Source organism: Lissotriton helveticus, chromosome 12, assembly GCF_964261635.1.
Source record: "Lissotriton helveticus chromosome 12, aLisHel1.1, whole genome shotgun sequence".
Classification (NCBI taxonomy): Eukaryota; Metazoa; Chordata; class Amphibia; order Caudata; family Salamandridae; genus Lissotriton; species Lissotriton helveticus.
In genome coordinates this window covers 788,008,201-788,033,945 of record NC_136073.1, presented here as the reverse complement: position 1 = coordinate 788,033,945, position 25,745 = coordinate 788,008,201, and the positions used below count along the sequence as shown (strand labels likewise).

Here is a 25,745-nt window from a genome sequence, read left to right as displayed (position 1 = left end):
TGGTTCCCCATACATTTTTTAAAATATCAGTAAATGTATTATTTGCTAAAGTTATTTGTCAACCAACGGTAGAGATCAGAAATACCTTCTTTTGGATGTACATATATTTATACCTTTTCTTCATCCCCAAATTTTTAAAATTTTCATTAACATTATTTAAAAATACAAAATCTTTTTTCGGCCTCTTTAATGAAATAACCCATCTTTTAAATGCCAACTCTTAGAGCAAATATGAACACCTGAAACATTTGTTCTTCTATCCTCTTTGTTTTGCTTTTTTAGAACTAAAAGGTTTTGTCTTTTGAAAACTGCCTCTTTGATTTTTCTGACAATTTATTTTGAACCCTAATGCATACACCAGAAACAGTAGTTAATTATGTGTATGTTTTACTTTTTCTACTCAAGTGTATCTTACTTGTAAATATACTGCAATTAATCCCAACATAATTCAAGGATTACATTTCTGCCAATGTACACCCTAGAAATATTACTTTTGAGTTTGGTAGACTAGTCTATAAATACATAGGGAGGTCCCAGACAATTTGAAATTGTTTTGAGACATTGATAAGATGTTCCTCAAACCTAAGATGTGTGTTCCAGGGCACATGGGGAATGTGTATAGCATAAGATTTGGAATCTGAGACGTGATTTATGTCTGGGCAGCAACAATTCATACAGAGCGGAATGCTGAACACATAAAGCCACTTGGTGGTTGTAGCAGTTATTGGGAATTAAGGCTACTCTACCGCATGGAGCAGAGAAGGGGACTTTGTGTCAATTAACTGCTATGTTCAGCAGTTGTTAGGATTATGAAGGTTTTTATCTACTAGATATTCCCCTTTTAGGTTACACATGTAAATAATTTAGAAGTGAATGCATGTGATTACTATAGAATGCATGTATATTTTCATGTCATTTGTCTATGCTAATTGGCAAATCAAGTGTGCTCAAATATATTCACAGTATTTTATCTAAGTTGACTGTTCTGATTTAAATAATTGTTATTGAGTTCTGTATAAAGTGGTTGATTTAGAGTTTGGAAAAGCGGGTACTCCTTCGCAATGGCAATGGAGTACTGTCCCCGCCAAACTGAAGGTCCGCCCACGATAGAGCCTACACTGGTTCCATCGCTAACATTCTCCTCCAATGGCCCGATGGAGTTAGGGTTGTCGGAGGTTAGGGTGGTCGAACAGGCAGTTTTTATTATGCATCATGGCTGTGAAAAGCCCAGAGGTGAGTGACAGTAAAAATTATTTAATGACCCCCACATCACGGGAGAAAGCTTCCATGGTGTCGGGGGTAATTCGTTTTTTTATTAAAACCCACTTTGGGTTAAACGCTTGACAGGCAGCTGTCATGTTTGAGAGAAAGGTCCGTCAAACGTTTGGCTCATTGAGAGGAACTGCAGTCACAGTGGTTCCTGCCAGTGACTACAACTGTCCGCTTTGCCATCGAACAACACTAAATTCAGAACACAGGTACTCTGAATCAAGCCCAAAGTTTAATGGAAGGCTGATAAATAGGTTTCTCATTTACTGTTCAAAGAAAACAGTCTCACATCAACTCAGTTTAATGGGAGTCCTTCCATTTAGAGTCACAAATGGGGTAGTGATCATTTCTGTTCCATCAACACATACAGAGATATCACACGGCAAAAAGAAGATAAGGAACAGAGGAATTTTCTCTGCACGCAGAGAAACAACTCAAAGGTTCAGACACATGTTTTAGACTACTCTAAGCTGCGTCTGTCATCACATGGCAAATTTAAGGGCTCTATGAACACTGGTGACAATTGTAGGTGCTAGCTCAAACAATTCCTGAAAAGGTCCTTATAAAGAATAGGGCTAGCATGCACAATGGACAAGTGTTCTGGTCAAGACAATCTTTAACCCATTGACGCGGCATGAATTCCGCAGCGGTGCGGGCATTTTAATCAGTGGGTGGGGTTTGGACGGCCCCAAGCCATCCCCCGCACACACACACACACCGTCACGTGGGACGGCCCCCATCCATCCTCAGCATGGAACGGGTTAAAATGTACTCAAGGTGAAGAGGCTTCATTGTAAGAGAAGCAGACTGTGCTGGGGGAAATAGACGAGACATTAAAAGTGCAAGAGACAGAAAGAAATGTTTTACAAATAAGCCAAGGGTTATTCTCACGTCTAGGACATATAATACTACACAGATGTTAGGGTAAGGTTAGCAAGAAACCTATGATGCATATACAACTTCAAAATGTGGTTTTACAGCTGTCGAAGCCCGTGCACAGTTCTTTGAGAAAGTACATTTCCTTTTACAAGCAGCGGCTGCACAATACGACAAGAAAACGCCAGAGGTGAACAAAGGTATGAATGACCAACATGAGAGAATGCACTGCAGAGGAGATACATACGCCTTACATGCAGGTTTGTCTGAACCACCCAGAACCCATGGTGAGGCAATATGTGGATACATTTATGTGCTGAGCCTGGGAGACAAAATTGGGAAATCCCAATTGTGAAGCCTCCGCTGAGAAAGCAAATTTGAGTAAATGTGCATACACCCGCTATAAGATTGACACAAAAACATCAGAATATGTTGTTTTCAATTAAATATGCGCATCAGAAACACTCACATCCCCCCTTTTTGTATCACTGCTTTGTTTACATTAAAACAAGTATATTGTTTACTCCCAACCAGAAAGTCTAAATTTTGCTTGCCAATTTATTTATCTCAGAAACACCCATTTGTACCTGCAGGATTTCGTTTAGTGACCTACCAGGCCTTTACGTTTTAGCGGTTTTGTTTTACATCTGGAATGGAAATTTCTAAGCAGCAAAATTGTTAGTTCTCACCATACTTTTATAAAGGTGTAACCCACCGTGCAATACGTATCTACATTTTGTGAAGCATTACAAACACCATATAATGTGTGAAAGTATGGAATACAGGTGCGTGTGTGAAAACGGTCTCAATATTTTCTTTCCAATCTAAGTGTAAATGGCATACATACTAGGATACAGGTGCTGGTCTGAGCTGCCTTCGTGGACGTCTGTTTAATCAGGGTTTGCAGTCTGCGCAGCTGAGTGAGGAGGGATCTGTGGATTGAAAGAAATGACAGCTGGCATGAAAAGGTTGTTTGTAAGGTTGCAAGCACCTGAATGACCACACACGATTTTGATTCATATTTGCAGAATGACCCTGTTATACTAATAGGTGTTTGTAAACTACCATCATTTTAAATATTTTAGCACTCTAAATTTGCCACCTTCAAAAACATTTTACTGTGTGAGTGGGGAGCAGGAGAGGTCTTGGAGAGTTCAGGATAAGGAAGGAGTAGGCCTTAAAGACCAGCCATAAAGAGGTCTCCGATGGGATGAACCCATGGCAATGGGGCGGGGAATCGTGGCGATCACGGCCTGAGCCCCTCCCACTCCTCTCTAAAACAACACAAACAAAAACCTAGGCCACTAAAGAGTTTGCAACACTCCTGTTGGGTGTAAGATGTGCAGAGCCTACACAAGAGCTATAAATCCAGTTTGTGGAAGGGTTTCCAGCAAGCCTCGTCTGCCACCATGTGGTATTGGCTCTTCATCAGGAGACCGCGTAAAGAAAATAGATATCTTGAAACAAACAACAGCCCTGTTTGCGTCAACAGGTACAGAACATGTCAATGGGTACCATTGCCGGTCCATAAGTTTGAATGGGGATTGCAGAGCAGACAATCAGGAGGGGGGGACGGGGGGGATCATAAGAGGCGGGACTCTATATTGTTGGGGTCGTTTAGTAAATGTAATTTAATAAGCACCCAGTATTAAATACCTGGCTTTTCGTTAATTAAAAAGGAAGCCGGTGATATTCGTACATTTCATGTAGTCTACAGTCTACACCCACCAGGACACCCTTGGATTAACAACTGCACTCTAAAAATATGTGAACACTCCAGTGTGCCCACTTGTCCTGGGTATGGTGGGAGGCAGTACACATGGCTGATATGTTTCAGCTCACTAGAGATTATTGCCCATTTCTAGCCAGCACACCCCTATTCTATATGGAAACATGTTTATGCTACACATACTTTCTCTCATGCCTACATTTGGGGTTTGTGATTAAACTTGGTTATTCTGTCCTTTTTAAACAAATGTAAAGCATGAAAGGGTTACCCACTATGTGAACTCTGTCCCTCCTCACCATACAGCAGTTCCCCTGTACCCGCATGAGGGCCACGCTCCAGCCTTTCACTAGGCGCTACTCAAGAAGGAATAGGTTTAGTCTAATCCAGGGGTCTCCAATGGGTAGCTCGGAGGTAATGGGTAGCTCGCCAGTACCCTGGAAATAGCTCCCTCAAGTGCATCCCAGCGCAGTACGTAATTCAAGGATCTAGCATCAACGCAACACCCTTGTGTCTGGTTAGCCAAGGGTGAATTTGGAACCTGCGTGTAAAGTATCTTGAAACTGCATGAGCTTGGAATGAGACAGTGAGGTCCTCTTGGCGTCCCTTTCCTAGGGTCTGGTTTGTAAGGTACTCACACATTATGCTTTTCCAGTTCCTGAACTTTTTTGTGCAGCTCCTGGTTCTGGGCCGAACATGCAGCTACCCTGAAAGAAAAACAGTGGTGAGTGGTGAGTGTGTGTGGGCTCAGACATTATGTGATCTTCCTCTGTTCCAGTGAAGCAAAAACCATAGACCGTTACTCAGCATAACAAGAATGGAAAGCTGCACCAAGCTTCAGTGAATGTATCGGTGAGTCTCTTGATTTACAAACTATTCAGAGTCTGCTACCAGATTCCAGCAATGCACGGAGCATCAATCCCGTTAACTTCTCACTTAGCCCAGCCAGTGCTCAATCCCTCCTTCACTTGCAGCACGGATCTGATCAAAAAGTTTCAGGCAAGCGACTACTTTTTAGCAGCTTGTCTTACAGAATGGAACAAAAGGAGCGTGAAACACAGCAAATTCGTGTACAAGAGGTACAAAACTGGGGTAAAACATTTTTATTCAATTGTGCCGCACATTTTCAGCAAAACGCTAAAATAGGGGACTAATGAAATTTGAAGTGGCAACGTTAAACTCTAAATATTAGAAAGTGCAAAATTATTGTCTCACCTATTTTCATACAATTAATACAATAAATTAACAGAAAAATGATTAAAAAAAAATCAAAACATTTCACATCAATAATCTCAAACTAGCTCGTAGGGAGACTCTGTGTTCTTTGAACACAATAGGTGTGGCAATGGCTTTGCAGGGCCTGCAAAGAAGAAAGGTGGGGGGAGTAAGCATTTTAGGTCGAGCCTGGACAGTGCATGCGCTGCTCTGCGAGCCATGCTGTATTCGAGTATGGACTTGAAGCTCGGCCCACTCTCCACCCATATTTTTCATTGTCTTAGGTCATTGTCCTTTGTAAATGCTGGCTTCGGATTTATTAATAGGCTTGTTAGTCCTCCTTAGTACCCCCTTGTCTTCATTTGTAATCTCCCATGAGGACAAGCCCTTTTATTTCTGTCATTACACAGTATGTTTTCTTTAGTCTGTAAGCACTATTTTCTTTAATCAGTTTCTCCTACTGCAGACACGACATGCTTTCCTGCAACATTCCGCACGCCATGCGCGCTTTCACTTTTCAAGCAGCCCGGGACAATGGCGGCCGCTTCTTTGAAAGGCAATAGGTCTCACATTTACAAGAGTTTGCACTAATGGCATTGTAAATGACAATGCCTTTCCTTTTATTTATGTGTTGATTATCAAAACAGATAAATAAAAGGCATTGGCATTTACAATGCCAATAGCTTAAACTCTTGCAAATGCGAGACCTATTGCATTGCAAATGCTTGTTCTTAATTCTTTTCTATTTGCTTGTTTTTGTTAGCACTGGACACTTATTACAGATTCTTTAGACAGTATGTTGCTCAGGCTGAAGAACACTGAAATGAAATGCGCCTTTGTATCCCTACAAAATAATGGATGACGACAACAAACTAGGTTACCTTTTGTGCACTAATGGCAGATTCTGCTGTTAATTAACTATATAGTTCTTGTGAGCCTGAGTGCACACAGATCGTTGGCACAGGTGGGTTCATCGACAGAGACCGTACTTGTATAAGGATACCTTTATGATACGGCACAGAGCACGAACTGACACTGTACCCCGCTATTGCCCAGCATTTGTGTATTTTAGCCCTATGTTCAGGCATTTTTAGGTTGCCTTATGTTTTTAAATTGTATCTTTTTAAAATTGACCATTTACATCGAGTTTGCTGCACTGACTTAGCGCTTATTTGCACATCTCATTTCGCGCTTACCTATCTTCAATAGAGGAGGGAATAGGGCATTTGGAATCGGACTCGTCCTCGAGTACCAGCCGCCATCTTGGGGCTGCCTTGGGACGCGTGCTAGCTCTTCTCCACTTCCGGGAGAGAGCTATTTAGTCCTCTCTCGCCAGGATGCGCAGCGGACGTGCGCAGCGGGCGCGCGCCGAAGACGCGCCTAAGACAAGCCCGTCTGCGCCCGTCCGAGCCAGCTCCGGGCCCAGGGCTACCCCCCCTGTCCCAGCTGCCACCCAAGATACTATGCCAACATTATATTACACCTCCGGTCAGCTGAGAGGGATGAACCCAGGGTTAGGTAGGTCTTGCCAGATGCTACCGCCCCCTAACGATCTAACACCCATATTGACATCATGTGTGGGCTGTCAATATACCCTCCCGCTGCCGTTATCTGCAGTTAATCGTACATCTTATTCTCCTCCAATTACCAGGGCCCAATCTCAAGCTGAACAGTATTTTAGAGCAGCACTGATCAACTCTCGCTCCCTCCCTAAACATAGTCTATCTATTAGGGAGTTCATTATCAACCAGGAATTGGATATTCTTTTCATCACCGAATCCTGGGGAGATGAGGCATCAGGCCCAGATTTCGTCTCGGCTACCCCCGAAGGCTACGTTGTCGCCAGACAAGATAGAATTTATGGGCGAGGTGGTGGCTTAGCCATTATCCATAAAGATGCTTATCGGACAAAATTTGAGCATATTCCAACTCTAAACTGCGAAGCTATCGCATTTGCTATCAATCTCACGCAGAAGCAAGCTTTTAAAGGGACATTGGTTTATAGGCCACCAGGTCCTCGGACTAAATTCTTAGCAGCACTCGCAGAAATCACTGAAGCCGTAATAGGATCCTTGGATTATACAATCCTTGGGGATTTAAATTTTCCGCTGGAAGATATGGAAATTAAGGATACAGCCCAACTTATTACAGACATGCAAGCAATAGGACTGCAACAGTTGGTGAGGGGCCCCACGCATGAAGCTGGGCATACACTGGATGGTCTGTTTACAAGTAATCCGGGTATTGACCTGGTAGCAGTGCTACCATTGGTATGGTCCGACCACCAAGCCATTATCTTTAGAATTCGAGCATTACAATCTAACCCCCCCAGCCCAAAGCCCGGTCGTCACTGGGCATACGAGTTTGGAAAAATGCCGATATTCCATACCTTTCAAATCTCCTAAGGACTTAGGTCCCGGAGAGTTCTTGTGATCCTGAAATCTTGTCCACTAACTTTCGAGGCTGGTTACTAAAGGCAGCTAATCAGGTGGCACCTGAGAAATGTTATCGTCCGAATAGAGCTACTCCATCGGCCCAGTGGTATACAGAGGAATTGCGTCTCCAACGGCAGTACTGTAGAAGCTTAGAAAGACGCTGGAGAAAGCACTACAGTCCCTCCGCTAAGCAAACTTATAAAGATGCTCCAGCGATATATAAGAAAGCCATCACCACTCAAAAAAATATTTTTTTTACTGGTCAAATCGAACAGGCCCAGAACTCAGCGAGGATGTTATTCCAGGTGGTGAATTCTCTTTCTATCCCACCAACTGGACCTGTAATTGAGCAATCTCAGGAACTCTGTAACTCGCTGGCCACTTTTTTCACCACTAAGGTAATGGACATTTATTCCATTTTTCCACAGCAACCGGCGGTAGTTAGGACTGATCCATCCACTCGCTTGGTTGTGACCCATCCTCCTTTTTCTGGCTTCCAGCTAGTGACAGAAGACCAGGTCAGCATGCTAGCTGCCAAGATCAAATCGGGTTCTCCGCTCGATCCATGCCCTCCTGATATAATGAATCAACTTCATAATACCATTTCGCAGCCGCTCACCACTATTTGTAATGCCATCTTCAAAACAGGTGTCTACCCAGAGATCTGGAAGAAGGCCATCGTTAAACCTTTGCTCAAAAAGCCTTCCTTAGACCCCACTATTACGGCCAACTACAGACCCATTGCATGCCTTCCCTTTCCCGCAAAAATCGTAGAGGCCATCATGAACCAGCAGCTCTCAGAGTTCATTGAACAACACGAACTCTTGGATGATACGCAGTTCGGATTCCGGAGGGGACACGGAACTGAGACAGCGCTGATAAAGGCCTCCGATGAAATTAGAGACATCTTGGATTCGGGAGGAGCAGCAGTGCTTATTCTGTTGGATCTCTCGGCGGCCTTCGACACGGTCGACCATGCCATCTTGGTCGACCGTGTTGCAGCCCTGGGGATTAACCACCTGGCCAAAGATCTTATAGCTTCTTTTCTAGCTAACCGCAAACAGGCAGTTAAATTGGGCAATTATTATTCACCGACTTCTGAACTGCCATGCGGGGTCCCCCAAGGATCCTCGTTAAGTCCTGCGCTTTTCAACATTTATGTCGCAGACTTGGCAAGGGTCATAAAATCTCATGGGATGCGTTTAACTACCTACGCTGATGACACCCAACTTGTGCTGGCGGTGCATAAGAACGGCCCAATGGTGGCAGCTAAGTTTCAGGAGGGGATACTGGAGGTACAAGCATGGATGCACAGTAATTGCCTAAAACTGAATGCGGAGAAAACGGAGGTTATGACCTTTGGTAACATCTCTCCAGAATGGTCCCGACGTGGTGGCCTACCCAGATGGGTCCTCCCCCAACCCCAGTCGCAAAGGTCAGGAATCTTGGAGTGATCTTTGATAAACACCTATCTTTTAAACATCATGTAAACAAGCAGGGCTCGACAAATTCACTCGACCGCTCGCATTTGCGAGTGAGATTGATTAAGGACGAGCTATTTTTAGGTCCTACTCGCCCTTTCTGGCGAGTAGGAATACAAACTTGACACTTGACCTCTGCCTCGGAAAGCAGAGGAAATGTGACAAGATAGGAAGATTTAAAGGCATCTTTATTGCTCACAAAGTAAATGAACAATAAAAATGCTTTTAAATCTTGTTCATTTGTCACATTTGCTCAGTTTTCAGAGTTTGAGGTCAAGTTCATTTAAGTTAGGTCGAGGAGATTTTGTAGTTTACTAGACCTGCAGGTCTAGAGCATTTTTTATGATTTGTCGAGCCCTGACAAGGTTGTCTCAGCTGCCTTCTTTATGTTGAAAAAGATAAAGAAACTGCTACCGTACCTACCAGCATCAGCTGGAAAAACACTAATCACCACCTTAGTGTTTTCCAAGCTTGATTACGGAAATGCCCTCTTTTTCAACACTCATAAATACATTCTGAACAAGCTCCAATCTGTTCAAAATATGGCAGCTAGAATCCTTCTCAACATTCCTAGGCGCCAGTCCATCTCGGCAGCTATACGCCATCTTCATTGGCTAAGAGTGGAGAGCAGGATCAAATTTAAAGCCTTATGTATTGCCTATAAGGCCATTCATCATACTGGCCCGAAGTATCTAAATGAGGCATTTCAGGTGTATACCCCTATAAGGAACTTAAGATCAGCAGCTAGTTGTCTACTATCTGTTCCCCGAACAAGAACTACCACCTGGGGTGACAGACGATTCCTGGTAGCAACTCCCAGATTGTGGAATTCACTCCCCTCACATATCAAAACCGCCCCAACTCTTATTTGCTTCCGTAAGGCCTTGAAGACTTGGCTCTTCAATCAATAAGTTTGTGTGCTGATCACTGTATCCTAAAGTATCTTACTGCGCCTAGACACCCTAGGGTATTAGCTGCGCATTAAAAATCCCATAAATAAATAAATAAGCGGTCAGAAACTCTGCATCAAGGAATCGGCGGAGACTGATTAAGGTCTTCTGGGCTAGTTGAACTTGTTCCACACAGGTATTGGACAGGTGTGGTAGCAGGGACTCAGTTAAAATGTCTTACAGTAGCATCTACACGTTCCTTGGAAAATTAATGTCCTCCCTACTCATATACGTTAAGCACAACTCCGCCTCTACAGGATTTTCAAAACAGTGGCGACAAGCTGAAATTAGGACCATGACCATTTTTGCTGAGGCCCACCCGCTTTAAAACATCTAGGATTCCAAATCTGTAATATTGCATTGTACATGAAGTGAGCAGTGGCTGTCACCCTTTTAAAATTGTTGCCGTTATGTCTTTTTTAAACTATATGGGTGGAACTCCTAACCAGCTTTATAGAAATTAATGAACGCAAATCTTTCTATGATTAACTGCCATGCATGATCAGTCAAACATGAGGATTTCTTTGTCATTCTTAGGGGATTAGTTTAACTCCATGATACGCACCATTGCAAAGGTATGTTTTAACTTTTCCACTGATCTCATATTGATCTGCCGCAAGTCTGCCTCTCTCTGCCCAATATCATCCTTTTCCATGGCATACTCATGCCAGTAATTGGAACTAGATTATTTTTATTACGGAAGATGATTCCACAAGAAGTGGACAATTGGCAGATGACCTAGAACTCGGGATAGCAGATTTCCGGACCTGGAATAAATCACCCTAGGGGTGGTAGGCTCAAAGACGTGCAGCTATTAGGCTCTCCCTTGCTGCACTCGGAGGATAAGCAGTGACACTTATGAACAGCTTTCCCCAAACAATCATTGCAATGAAGCACTTCCCACACAAACCACACTACTTTCTTCACTTTCTCTTCTTCCATAATCTAAGCATCCTATTATGCCGTTTGCTTCCTCATGTACCAAGACAACAACAAAAATAAGATTTGAGCAAAGTGTTGGTGCGAATGAATGGCATGAGAACAGTGGTGGGATGGGCCTCATTATTGGCTCAATCCTCGATCAATGCATTTCCATGGTGTAGCATCCTACTCGTCTGTAATTGTGCTTCGGCACCTTGGATTGGACATGAAACGCTATACAGATTTAACTACAAATCAAAACATACTGTTCTAAGCTCTCGCCTGCTGTCTGCAACTGAGCTCTTCCCTGTTCTCTAATGCTTCACTGACCTGCTTTCCAGTCCATCTATATATTCTTTCTTCCGTCGGCGACTGTCTTGGGCAGACTGTTTGTTTCGGATCTTCCGTCTAACCTTTTTCAGTATTCTCTCTTCTGCCTAGAGTTGAATAAGAGATTACAAGAGTCGAGATAAAGTACATCTGCAATTGCAATGGGAGTACTGAATCAAGCAGGAGGTTAGCAATCTTTGTGTTCACAATATGGCCCTGCTTTAGTATCACACTGGGTTTAACATCTCCTACAAATGTTCCAAACAGCATCCACAGATTCCAACTCCTTTTCAGAATGCTGCTGCCAGTCACTTACCAACTGGGGACCTTTGTCGCTCAACTTCCTGAAAGAGGAATGAATGTTCTGAGCACCAAAGCCATGTTGTGATTTTCACTGCACCCCATGCTTGACAAAACTAACAGCCTGATTCATCAAGCCGAATTGCGCTCGCAAAGGGCCAGATTCTGAGAATCTGGCCCATTGCGAGCGCAATTTTTGCATTTGGGATTCATCATCCCAAATGCAAAAATCGGTAATTGCTAATTCGCTAAATTGCGAGGAATTACATTTAAGGAATCTCTATTTGAGATTCCTTAAATGCTATTCATCAACCATTTTTAAATTGCTAATTCGCAATTTCGGACCGCTATTTACCGAGAGGTCAGACCTCTCGGTCAATAGCAAAAACTTAGAAAAATGCTTTTAAAAGCATTTTTCTAAGTTGCATGTTGCACACACACATGTCCTTTGGACATGTGTGTGCGCAACACCAGTTTCAATTTGCATTTAAGGGGTGCTACAGGGTGTCCTTTGGACACCCCGGGCACCCTTTAAATCGCTATCTTATTTGCGCGTAGCAAATTGCTAATCGCAAATAAGGCATACTCCCCATTCATTCCTATGGGACTATTGGCCCATAGGAATGAATAGGGAGTTATTCCTTATTTGCGATTAGCAATTTGCTACTCGCAAATAAGGAATGTGTAGGAATCGCTATTTATTTAGCAATTCCTACATGAATACCGTTTTGCGAGTCCTTAATAGCGATTCGCTATGAATCGCTATTAGGGGCTCGCAAAACGGCCCGTTGATGAATAAGGCTGTAAGCTACATTGTGATTTTACTTTCTTTCCCTTCCCAAGGATTTACAGCATACTTTCGGTTCACCCCTCCACGCCCTTGTAAGCCTTATTTATGCTTATGGTGCCGAGTGCATTTTGGTGAGGCTGTCGGCAAAGGATGAGTTTTTAGTCATTTGTGGAAATTGGGTGAGATATGTTCCTGCGCCTTCTGACCTGGATGGTGAGAAGGTGCAGTAAAACTCTGGGTCCCATCACTGTAAATGTTGGGCCTTCCAGGGTTACCCTTTAGCTATGTCGTGTTTTCTCTTTTTGGTGAAGTGAGCAGTAGAAGCTGTATGGTGATAAATGCATATATCTGTTTTTGATACTGTGGTTTTGAAACTGAAGGACTATTCAAGTCAAATGTATTCGTATCAGTTTTGGGGCGGGGGGTATCGGAGAATGGCGGTTACGGCTCTTGATTTTCTGTACCAGAGAGACACGTTACAGGATAGGATCACATCCTGTTTGTGCTTACAATCAATTTTACCACAATGGCTTAGTTTTCATTACAAAAATGTCCCATTTTTGGTATTATTCGCCTCTGGTAGCCATTACCAGCTCTGTGTTTATTGGGACAGGCTCTCAGAGACAAACAGCATTAGCGCTCAGAGATTGATGTGTTTTAATCTTGTGTAGCATAGCCTTTGGCAGGAACAAACACGGCTCAAATGAATATTAACACATTGCTTCACTTGTCTTGTGCGAGACTACTATTTCTGCGTTTAGTATTGAAACAGATTGCTAACCTAGAGAAAGCACTCTATCCGCAAGCAGCTGCATTGCAAAAATTAGTGCAACCTCACACACACACAAAAGTATAGTCCAGCATTCCAACATGCCATACACACAGTCAAACCAACTGTCCAAACCAATATGACCAAGAGCAAGGACGAATTCACTTCATCTACACCCGGTACCATACCCTTTGGAAAAACAGCACCAGGCAAAGTCGGGACTTCTTTCCACAGCCGGACTGTGAAAAGAAACCAGCTCTGCTCGACCGGCCTCCAGGGGCAGGCTTTATAGCTACTGCGAAGCGCCGGTCCGGGGTTGGGTGGGTGGGTGGATGGATGACTGGGGTGTGCTAGTCTCAAGCACCGCTGCTGCTTCTGTTACAGGAGTCCGATATTGCATCACTCCTGCAAACCCGGCCTCCAGTAACAAAACTGCCCCCCACGGTCCAAAAACCGCCCCCCACCCTTCTGGCCCACTGGGAAAAACCCCGGTGCCTGCTATGGCCAGTCCGGCACTGACTCTTTCCAAAGTTCACACAATACACTCAGAAGGCTACTACTCTCAAATCTCCTGTGATGTGGCTCTAGTCTGCCCCACATCCACAACAGTTCCAAAATGTCTTCTCCAAACTGCTAACCAAACTCCAAATGGAGTCGAAATGATCACACAATACTTCCAAACAACCTACATGCGATAAATTACATTTTCCAATCTGTGTTGCAATACTAAGCATTCAGCACACAAGAACCATTAACAAACTGCAATTCCCAAACAACAGAAGTCAACTTACATGGAAACGGCTTAACCAGACTCATGCATTACCGATATGATGCATATGGCGCATGTCAATATGCACAAATCACCACACAAACAAATAAACATCCCATTTAGTGGGAATCAAGGCACATTTCGTAACAGAAACTCATATAATAATACGAACTCCATGAACGCAAAATAACCTAGCTGAATAATTAACTGAATTAGATATTTAAAACATTGCAATTAGACAAATTCCAGGCAGGCAATGTTTTGACTTCCCATGACTTGGAATAAGCCCGGCCTACACAGTCTTTTATTCTTTTTCCAGTGTCCCTCTTCTGTTTCTTAATTAACCAGAAAGACTGGGATAGTCTTTCTCAAACGTCTCCAGATGTGTCCCAATCAAATATCAGCTTAAAAACCCTCATCCATAACGTCAAAGTCTACATAAACGTGTGATCACAAGGGAAGGCTGCATTACCCTGACAGAACCTGGGCATAATCACATGCAAAAACACTGGGTTTCTCTGCAGGGACTGAATTGTGTAACCAGCTATCAGTCTTTCATAAAACAACTAGCTTCACATAATGCTGCCCATTTACACAGTTCCACTCACACATTGTAGATGTGTACGCAAATACAATCCATTATCCAAACTAACAATAACGCACGAGACCTAAATACATACAGTTCCTTTTAACACAATTTTATTGCATAACTCACAAATTCATCAATGTGAAAGACATTTCAACACACATTGTTCTTGTTAAGAAAATCTTTCTTACAGGTGTCCACCATAAATCAGTAGCCCGTTGTATGCTTAAAGGTAGCACGCCATCTGGTTGTGAGGAAAAGGCCGAAAACCAGTCTGTGTAATGTCTTCCACAACTATGTTTATCATAATTAGGGCTCCCTGTTTTATGGTATTTATTTTTGACATTTCCGTCTATGTATCCATATTTCTTTTTTACTCGTTTTTTCTGTATTTATACCTTTTTGTTTTGTGTATTCTGTATAAATAAAGCTGCAATGGGTATTTTTCCACATTTAACTGATAAATGTATACTCGCATTTGAATGTCCAAAAGGATTCAGCAGTATACAGTACAACAGCATTATCTGAAAACACATGCATTGAACAATAGCATAAATAACTGCAGATCTACACTTAATTAAACTTAATTAGGAAATCTATTGTCTTTTTTAATCTCCCCTACTTATCAGTCCAAACTCCAAATGATCTGACACTCATCATTGACAGTAGAAAAAAAATCCAAAAAAAGCCTATTTTGCGTATTTTTCTGTATTTTAAAATAAATACAGAGAGGAAAATAAATAGTTTTCTGTCTGAATTTATCTGTAAAACTGGGTGCCCTACTTATAATCATCAAGGTTCTGGCGGCGAGCTCCTTTATAAACCAGGTACCTTTAGACAGACCCCAGATTTTTGTGTGATACTGGTATTATCAAACAGGACCTGCACTCATGTGATGTGACCTATACAAGCTACTTGCAATTACATAAGGGTTCAGGGAGAGGGGTTAATTCAGTTGTTGTATAAAAGTGTGACAATATATGTTCTTGATAATATAATGATATCAATATATTCAATGATAATTACAAAATGTACAAATAGGTATGTAATTGATGATACATTCATATAAAGTGATGTATATGTAGAATATGACACTCAGAAAATTAATAAAAATATGTTAAAAGAAATAAATCAAAAAGGGCCTGCACTCGACTGCCCAAGCCCTCAAGGGAAACATTTCTCCTTTCCCTTTATAACATATTTGCTCTGTCGGAGATTTATAACTCAAACTAATGGCACCTAACTAATAAGTCTCTTTTAAATCCATTATCAGTCTCCTTGACAATTCTTTTCTAGATTATATCCAACATTGAAGTACAACCCATGAGATAACTCTGCTGACAACATATTTACCACCTAACAACATATCTTTAGGGATGCAGGCCACATGCAGATAGAAGTAAAGTGGTGCAGCTAGTTTGCTAGTTTACCCTCAACAATCTCCATGTGTAGTGATTCAGGTTTGAATTTAAACGTGGTTGCCACCTGGCGCAAGTAAGAGCGTGGGGGTCGCAGCCGACGTGTCCTACTGACAGCCAAGGGACCACTTGTTCTCGGGAGGTTGGGGATTGTGGTAGTTATCAGACAGGACTTGCTCACCTGAACTGCCCCCAAAAACAGTGCACCCCACATCCCCCCTCAGCAACGCCATTGTTGGAGGGAAAATGTTGCACCTCAATTCTTTTATATTTAACCCTTGCCTTAAAACACCTTTAAGCTGGTCCCAGACAGAAAGATGGTATGGTGCTGCGGAGCTGCATGGGGATGGCATTTTATAAACAAAATTGCACCAGTCTGCCTAGTTCTGAACCTCATAGATCACGACTTAGAAGGACGGTACTCTATAGACAAAATATGTAGGCCCATGCATAGTGTTAGCAACCCACGCTCCTTCAGAAAGCGTGGTCCCACATGCTTACAAGGTGCCAAGGAGCATTTCTAATAAGGAAGTACATTGTTTGAGCAATGGTATCAATCAGACACTGATAAGACAACATGATGTTTTGGAAAAAGATAGCCGCGGGCTGGAATTTTTTTGAACTGAGAAATTTGGGGGCATGTGGAATGATTTTGCAAATCCAATGCATCGAGCAGATGAGGACGAAGGCCAGTTGTTAGAAACGTAGTGCCGTGCAAGGTAGACAAACTAGGATTCAGCAGAATGGTGCATCCAAAGCATCAAGCATTGCCCTGCCATCTCGCGCCGAAATTTTATTCAACATGGATCTGCTACTTCAAAAAAGGGTGGGCGAAACAATTATGTTCTTGTACCTTGCTGGCAGATTGACCTTTGCTCATGCCTGTTTGATTAGTTTACTTTCAAGCTTGTTTGTTGAATAAATGTGTTGAAACCAGTTCAGTATGATGTTCTCTTGGAGTGTGTCCCTTTCCCTACCTACCATTAATAGATTAAAACATGATTGTGGGCATTCAATTTAAGATAGCATCATCCCACGTCAAGAAAGGCTTAAACCCTCAGCTGAACAGTAAACTGAAATGTTTTAAGAATGCTCTTTTGACAATGCTGCATTAAGACCTGGTCTTGGATCCTGTCCTAGTAGAAATAAGGGCGTTAAAGTTTTATCGGCATCCAGTTCTAATACTTCAGACTTTCAGAGATAATGTGTACCTTCGAAAAATTATAGCAAATGGTAACAAAAGAAAAGACATTTCCAATCAAGCAATTATATAGAAGATAGAAACAGAGGTGAATGGCATATTGAGGAGGACAAGTGCAAACACCTAAAAACATCCAGAAATAACTAGATCATAAATTGGATACTAAGCTTTTTATGATTATTGACAAAGCCAAAAACTTGATACATCTCTAACCCCAAATCTAGCAGACGAATAATATCATTGTATAATTAATTAAAGCCATAATGTCGATACATGGAAATTAAAAACCATTGAGCTCGAAAGCCACAATTTCACTGTATGTTTCTTTACAACAAATTTCTGATACGCGACCAGTAGTGTATGTCCGTCAGCAAGCTCAGGTAAAGATGATCCCTGAAACAGTGACATCCAAAAAGAAAATCTAGCACACAGACTGTTTACGACACAAGCCTTGGTAAAGAAAAAAATACATTTCTACACATGTTTTTATTAAGAGCTTCAATCTAAGCTCAGGTATAATATGCCTATTTACACGTAAATATAAAATAACCCACAATGGTTAACTGTTATTCAACAACTCTAGTGGTCTCAAGTAAACATCTGGACAAGATCCACATCCAAGCGTGATTGTGTCACCTGCAACAGCAGCCAACAATGAAGCCAGCACCAAGCCAACATTCTCCGTACTCAACCACACATATTTGTTATCAACGTTTTACAGCTTTATCTAAACCTTTAAAATCAATCTACTGGTTTAAATAAGACCTTTCTTATTTCCCTCATTTTCTAAAGTGTAATGTTTCACACTAAATTGACTGGGCACAGCTCTTACCCACCTACTATCCTGTTCAACCTTCATACGACCCTTAAAGCACATTCTGTACTTAGTCATGATGACTGTCTTTTATATCCAAGTTAAACCTGCAAGTTTTACCAACCAGTTTCCCCTCATAGATGCTACCTTTCCACCGCCATTGAAGCAGCAATAGGAGAAAGATTCTATTTAATATTTTCTTCTGCCACTCTTCACCGAACCTCTGGGTTTCCTACACGTTTGCCAAGAATTAGGGATGAAACCTAAGGATTAACAAAAAACAATGTCTCTAAAGTGCAAGTCCTGGAATTGGAAGAGGATATATCATCCAATCAAAAGATGCAAAATCCTAACCCACAGTGAGAAACTGAATCCGATGAGCCATTCGCTCTAGAAAATTCACATTAGTGTCAATGTCGGCCACACCCCATGTTAAGTGAGTTGGACTTAGTCAGTCGTCGGCTGCAACCAACAGAATGAATGAAACTGCTATTTTAGCCTACATATCACTAAATGTGATAGTGATCTGCACACAGAAAGACAATGCTGCAGGCCAATCCCAGCTGCACTGAACATCAAGGAGGTAACATTATACTTTAATATCTTCAACCCGAAGCATGGAGGCTCTGAACTACAGGAAGCCACTGAAGGACCTCATTGGTGCTTCAATGTAAAACAAGTCAATCCTAGGTGGGGACAAAAAAAGTACTTGGATGCTTTCTCGCTCAAATGCTATAGTTTGTTAATACCTCAGTAAGAAATAAAAAGCATTCTACAGACAGCCAAATTAAAACACAGCTTTTACTTAGTTTACCCAGAAAATAACATTTAAGAATGTTGATCCTTTTTTGTCTGCGAAGAAGATCTACTGAATATCCATATGTCCCGCTCCAAGATCTCAGTCAAGCAATTGCAAATTATATTCCTCCCACTGTTCAGAGAGGACTTGAAGTTTCTTCAGTTCTTCCTCGGTAGACTACAAATTGAGAAACACATAAGGGCTAGAATCCCTCTATGCCCTGGATTTCTGAAACAGACTAGGGCCTGCTTCCTGGTAGATAAAGAACTGAAGTTCAAGGACCAAGTAAATAAAATGACATCAGTCTCATTTTGCTCCTTAAGGCTTATAAAAAGATCGAAAAATTCTTGCCTCCTGAACTTCTGAGAACTACTATCATTGCATTCGTACTGACAAAGATCGACTATTGCAACAGTCTCTATATTACTATCGCGGTGTGTCTCGTGAAGAGGCTTCAGACTTTGCAAAATGTTGCTGCCAGTTTCCTTTTTAAAAGTTCCTAAACATGAATCGGCTAGAGGAGCCATCAGGAAACTACACTGATTGCCAGTTAGACAACGATGTAGGTTTAAGGCCCTCTGTCTGGCCTATAAATCATTGCATGGACTGGGGCCAGCCCACTTCAAAGAGAAACTCAAATGGTACGACCCAGTGAGGACGCTTCGCTCAGGCTCTGCCATGAACCTGACTGGCCCCTCATTTAGGAGGACCGACTGGGGTGGGAAGAGCTTTTTCAGGTCCACAGCTGTGCTCTGAAACAGCCTTCCACTGACATTAAGAGCTGCTCCCTCTTTACTTACTTTCAGAAAGGCCTTTAAGATGTGGCTTTTCCCGAAGGATTAGAAGGCACCTGGTCATCGGCCTGACTTGCTTCTGACATCTCCTCATTTTCTATAGTGCCAAGACGTCCATGGGCATAAGTTGCTCTTTATAAATTATATTCATGTATTCATTTAATAAACAGTAGGTTGGGTGGGAGCAAATCCTCTTGCTCCTGAGGCAAAGCTACTGGCACCACCGAAGAAGAAAACAATGAGTGCTGGCTCTGAAGCTCCAAGAGCGTGCTGGAGTCTGTGCAGCAAATTCAGCAAGGCAGTAATTGAGGCTTAGGGCTGGAAATGTGCTTTGTCTTTAAATAATGGCAAATTAGAGGCTTTGGGCACAAAAAACTCTGAAACAGCAGAGGGAGTGGCAAAGCTCACCTAAAGCTTTTAAAAATGGGTTCAGGTTCAGAGGAAGAGGTTTGGTGCCTTAACCTACTTCAAAACCCCCCCAGCAGCAATGGCCCAACCCAAGCACAAGTGGTAGGTTCGCTAGGAACACTACTTATAGCACAAACTCTTCCTCGTCCACTTCTTTACAGTGAACAGGTTTCATCACTGCATTGCAGGAGCGGTTCTAAGCCTGATTTATATTTGGAAAGAGACTAACTAGGCACTTTCGTGGATAACCAGGAAATGTCTGACCTTACTTTCCCATTGGTTCTAGGGTGCATGCTCCTGCACAGTCACAGGTACAAGAGTTCTGATTTGTACCAAAGCACAACATACATATATGTCACTTCAAATCTCAACATTGCTTGAGTCAATTTCTAGGCATTATGCAAGACAAAAACAAAAAAAAAATTGAAAAAACTATAAAATATTGTAAGATAAAAAACAGAAGGTCGTGACACTGGACCTTATATACCTCTCTGTGGTTGTGATGTGTATACAAAAAGGAATGGAGGACATGGGTGGGCATGTTAAGGGTCCACAAAGTCTGGGTGGCATGACAGCGGCAACTGCTCCCCTATGGTGGAAGAGCGTCCCCACACTTCTTTTCAGCAGTGCAAAAAAGGAGAAATAAGATGTTATTATCATTTTCTTTTTCAGTGTTGAAGCCTGCTTTGGGCCGGGGCTTGGCTGTCGTCACAGCCAGCAGGGGATGGAGTGGTTGGGGCACTTAAGTGTGCATGACGGTTTGGCCAGCCATATTGGGAGGCCCGCAATCCCTGTCTGAGCACCGAACAACAGCGCTCATACCAATCACGATGCTGCTGTATTGGTGACAGCAGTGTCGTGATTAGCTTAGGGGGGGCTGTTTGCTTCCTGGAAGAGAAGCAAGGACAGACAACGGAGGAAGACAGCGGCAATAGAGAGGTAAGTGTATTTTTTTTTAACCCCCCCCCCCCGCCAACCCCCTTCTGTATCAGCCACTACTGTGGCATGACATGTGCAAAGCTTCCCTCTCTAAATCATCGCTCTGACTGGTACCTAGATGGCACACTGTGGGTAATTTTAAGGTCCTGTCTGACACCTGGGGATATTTCTTGATACGTCAAAACAGCAAGAAGAAATATTGATTTGAAAAAAAACACACCCAAAACTGATTTTTTAAGTGAAAAATGTATGAAACACAGTCAAGATTTACAGATTTTTACTCCACATTTTTGAAAACTATAACTTGGTAGTAAGTGACAATATAGTGAATAGATGTTTCAAGGAGGTCTGGTCTATCTTTAAGAGACTGATCAATTTTCCTCGGTTTAAGCCAGCCCACTTCATTTAGTTTTTTTATGTTTTGCAGTTGTGTGGGAAAAAATTAATATAACGGCGCAGTGATGATTTTAAACTTTTTTCAGGCTCTACCTTGCTATTTCTAAGTAATAAAAAACAAAAACAAAGAGATAATTCAACAATTTCTTTAAAACCAAAAAGAAAAAAAAAGTTTCTTCCATAATAAACAGTCTCCGGGATCACGCGCTCAAGCTTTGTGCTAAAAAAAATTTAACAGCGATTTAGTTCTGCTTGAATTTCTCACTGAATGGGTTTACTGTCTGTATGTTTAGTTTAAACCATGGGTCTTGCCAACACCCTAAAGAGACCTCCGCTACTTTCTTTGATGATCATAAAAATACAAACAAGAGGCCTGTTGATAGTAATCAAACTAGCACCCTTAATACTGTAACGTAACATAATGTGTGTTTGTTGTCTCGGAAGGGTGTCTGAACTTCTGCTGCGCCTTCTCCTTCCCCTGATTTTCTCTGTTCCAGTGCCTCGCCCTCCACCCCCTCAATTGCGATGCATCCTATGTCATTTTGATTACATTGTTGCTCATCCAATCCAACTCCTCCCTCTTATAGCTTTATACATTTTCTGTCCATACCTTGGTAAGGGGTAAATTGTTGGGTAATGCAACTCCTTCTTGAGATAGCAATCTCTTCTCCTCATCTGTCAGCATGAGCTCTGGATACTGTCCATAACCAAAAGAGAAAACAAAGCATTATTCAGCACTGAACAGCCTCTTCCCAGTAAAACCCCTCTGGGCTGCTCTCAAAGAGCCTGCCTTTGTCAGGGTATACGAGGTCTCGAACAATGAGCTGAACCGATAGTGAAGCCCTGCACGATATTCTTAAACTGGTTATACTGGATTGTCTTGTTGCATTCCCATATACCACCCACACCTGAATTTTTAATTCATATACCAACGTAGCCTTAGAGCCCGCTGTAGCGGGCTCTAACAGCCATTAAAGGCCCACTCCAGCGTTCCGCTCGGGCCTTTAACCCCTTCATTGCGGCGCACATTCAGCGGACGTCGAGTGCACTACCTCGGTAGCGCTGCGCACGTCCGCTGAACGTTTCGGCCCCGCCCGCGCAATAGAACGTTCTGCACCAGTGCGGAACTTTCGGCGCAGCGGAGCGGTTAACATGGGAGCAGGCCTTTAATGGTCGGTAGAGCCCACTACAGAGGACTCTAAGGCTATCATAACATTCCGCCCTTACAGAGCAGAATTTTCTAATTTGCAAAACAAAGGCCTCACAGAGCCAGAAGGGGTTAGAAGTCCCCTATGGTTCCGTGAGGTCTTTGTTCACAGTAATAGCACATTAGAATGTTGATGCTTCAGGCGTCTACCGGCCATGAGAAGCCCAGAGCACTCCGTTATCTTCAATGGAACGCTTAACACCCCAATGTTCTAATTGCAGTTTCTCAATATTGTACTAACTAGATATTATGTTGGGCAAATGTTGTTTTATATGTAAACGCTTTTTGAAACTGAGGAATTCAAACACAAATCAGAAGTGGAAGGGTTGACAAGGACCTACCAAAGCTTCCATAGCCTGCAGCTCAGCAGCTGTCATTATCAGCGGCAACTGGAGGGGCTTCGGCACAGAGGTGGCGGGGAGAGCTGGCAACTCATGGACCATGCGGGAGTTTGGGACCAGTATGGGGGTGTTCCAATCATCTGTAATTCAAGAGAGACAAGTGAGGCACCAGTAACACTGATGAAGTCGACTCATCATGCTTTAAGTTTAGTCCTGGGGTGCTGGGGGGAGCCTAATCTTGTCTCACTAGTGAAGTCACTGGAAATGATAATGTTTTGTTGCAAGACTGTGGTCTTCGCTTTCACAACTGTACATGGATTTGATTAATTCATCGATCCAAATAAATAAATATCACTTTATTAATTCTAAAACATACTGGAAATCAAAAAGTCTGGAAGTTAATCCAATTAATATAGACCTTCAGTATTGGATGCAAGAAAGAGTATGTTTGAATTCTCTACACTTCCAAAGCATTTACGGTGTGCACTGCTCGGTGTCTCATATTTATGATTGACAAAATGTAATGTAAGCCTGCAGGGACACTAGACAATCAAAATTAAATTGGTGATTCATTCCAACACAGGTACTCGTTCAGTCAAAAGTGTTATCGCATCTCAAACCATGTAAAAACCATTGTTTATGGTCTGAAAGTCCAATGAAAAAGATTCTGAACGTATGGTATGCGGGCTGCTTGTAAAGCAGTAAGTGAAGCCATGAAGCAATCTCAAAGAGTGTATGTGTATTCAGTGAAAAACCTACCTGAAGAAACTGGTTCCGATGTTTTGTTTTTTTTGACCAACCAATACGGACATATTTTTCAGTTAGAAAGGTTTGTGCTAGGCAGCCGACACAAACTGTAAAATGACTTTCATGCCAATTTGTTTTGGGTGGTTTCCATCCCCAATGCTGGGTCTTTTTTTCTCAAAGGAGTGGTTCCTTTCTCAACCTCCTCTTATTTTTCTGCTTATTCTTCTTATATTTTTACCCACTTTTAATCCCCCTTTCTGTTCCTATCCAGTTCCATGTTAACATTTCTGAAGTGCTTGGCAAAGCAATCCTACTGCTGCCTTTATCTTTCACGATTCCACTACCAAAATCACCCCAGTTAGGTCCCACACTGTATGCGATCTCTGTCTTTGGGCCAACAATGTGGAAACAGAAGTAGGACAATCTGACTTGGGTGTCACTCTGTATGTCACTTAATTTTATAACAGAAGGAATAAGGGTATTAAAAAAAATGAGGTAAAAAATAATATGTTCTGATATGTTTATTTATAAAGCGCACTATCACCCGTGAGGGTATGCTGGTGGTGAGCAGGTGTGTGTGTGCACCTAGCTCTGCCTACGGTAAGTTGGTTAATTAGAAAGCCAGGTCTTCAGCTTCTTGCAGAATACAGAGTCTCTAAAGTGGAGTGACAGGTCGTTCCACGCTTTAACAGCGATGTAAGAGAAAGCCCGTCCTCCTGAGCTGGTTCTGTATATGCATGGGATGTGTGTGGGGAGGAGTCCTGCAGAGGTGTCTGGGTGGTTGGTGGAAGGAGATGGGACTGTTCCGGTAGCTAGGGAGTGGTGTGGCTCACTGGTTAGAGGTGGCAGACCCGTAAGCAGAGGACGGCCCAGGACCAGGGTTCGATTCCCGACGCGGCAGGGCCGTGGACCAGGGTCAGCGGGCTTGATAATTCTCGCCCCGGTGCCTACTCCAGTCAGGGGCCACACTCGGCAACTCTGGGCATTAGCTTGCCTCATCTTCACAACGGCCCCCCAGACCGCCGGGGATGCTTGGTCGCACCTTAGAGATACCCATTAGGGACCATCTCTCAGGGTGAGCCAGGACGGGTTCCCCAGCGGTCGAAGCGCGGAGATACTCCTCCGGGAGTTGATTCTAGCGCTATATAAACCCACAATTAATTAATTAATTAATTAGGGACTGAATAGTGTAGTGCCTTGAATGTGTGTGTAATGAGTTTGAATTGAGCACGTTTGTTTATCCTGGAGCCAGTTTAGTCCCGGAAGTGTGGCGTGATGCAGCCGTGGCCCGTGCAGGTAAGAGCGGCGGGCTGGATTGGGGGGGGAATTCGATAGACGACCACAAGGGAAAATTAAATAAATAATTACATTTTCCCTTGTCCTCTTCTGTCGAAATCCGACCCCCATCGCTCACCGCTCTTACCTGCACGGGCCGCAGCTGGTGTGATGCGAGTTCTATGTGGGAGTTTGACGAGGAGTCTGGCTGTTGAGTTCTGGATGGTCTGTAGTCTTCTGGTGAGTTGCTTGGTGATCTCGGCGTAGAGGGTGTTCTAACAGTCCAACTTGCTGGTGACTAGAACATGAGTGACAGTTTTTCTAGTGTTGCTTGGGAGCCATTTGAAGATCTTCAGCATCTTCAGGGTGTGGAAGTAGGACGCAGTGATGGTGGTGACTTATGCATCAACTTCCAGTTTATTACCATTTAATTTACATTCAATATTAATGCATCAGTCAAAATAGTCATTGTATTAAATTCTGTAGATAAAATATAAACATGTTCAGGGCCCGAGATTCAAATCAACATCATTATATTTACTACGTTTTCCATTCTAAACAATATTTTTCTTTCATTTAATTTAAGTTATATTAAATTATTTTTCAATCATACTATGTTGCCAGTGTTTTTGTATTTCTAGTAAATCTTTTTATTATGCTACATATAAAGAAGTAACTTAGTTTGCTTCATTATATGTGGATTTTCTTCCTATTGTAATTTTGTTACAATGATATTTCATGTAATGAGCAGAATGTCAAATTATGTCGACAAGAAAGCCAAAAAATGGTAACCAATGACTGAGTGAAAATCCAGAATAATTATTGGTATTGTCCACAAAAAGGTCTTTGATGGCTAAAGCTGTCCGTAGGGGAGACTTACAGTGTCCCTCCCTCTAGTAGCAGAGGTTGAATGTGAAACTCACTCAAAGGAAAGATAAGTATGGAACAAGACTGCAACAACTAAACATGAACAGAGTGAGAATCGTAAA

The 25,745-nt window shown here is 42.5% G+C and overlaps 1 protein-coding gene across 1 annotated transcript in view; it reads right to left on the bottom strand.

Moving 5' to 3' along the window:
• CREB3L4 (cAMP responsive element binding protein 3 like 4) overlaps positions 1-25,745 on the bottom strand; it is a 50,899-nt gene that overhangs the window by 3,581 nt on the left and 21,573 nt on the right. The window contains exons 4-8 of the mRNA XM_078668525.1: positions 22,735-22,874; positions 21,797-21,883; positions 11,204-11,310; positions 4,510-4,578; positions 2,993-3,077 (exon numbers count right to left, since the gene is read on the bottom strand). Of these exons, the coding sequence (XP_078524651.1) occupies positions 2,993-3,077; positions 4,510-4,578; positions 11,204-11,310; positions 21,797-21,883; positions 22,735-22,874 (488 nt within the window). The remainder of the gene's footprint in view (positions 1-2,992; positions 3,078-4,509; positions 4,579-11,203; positions 11,311-21,796; positions 21,884-22,734; positions 22,875-25,745) is intronic.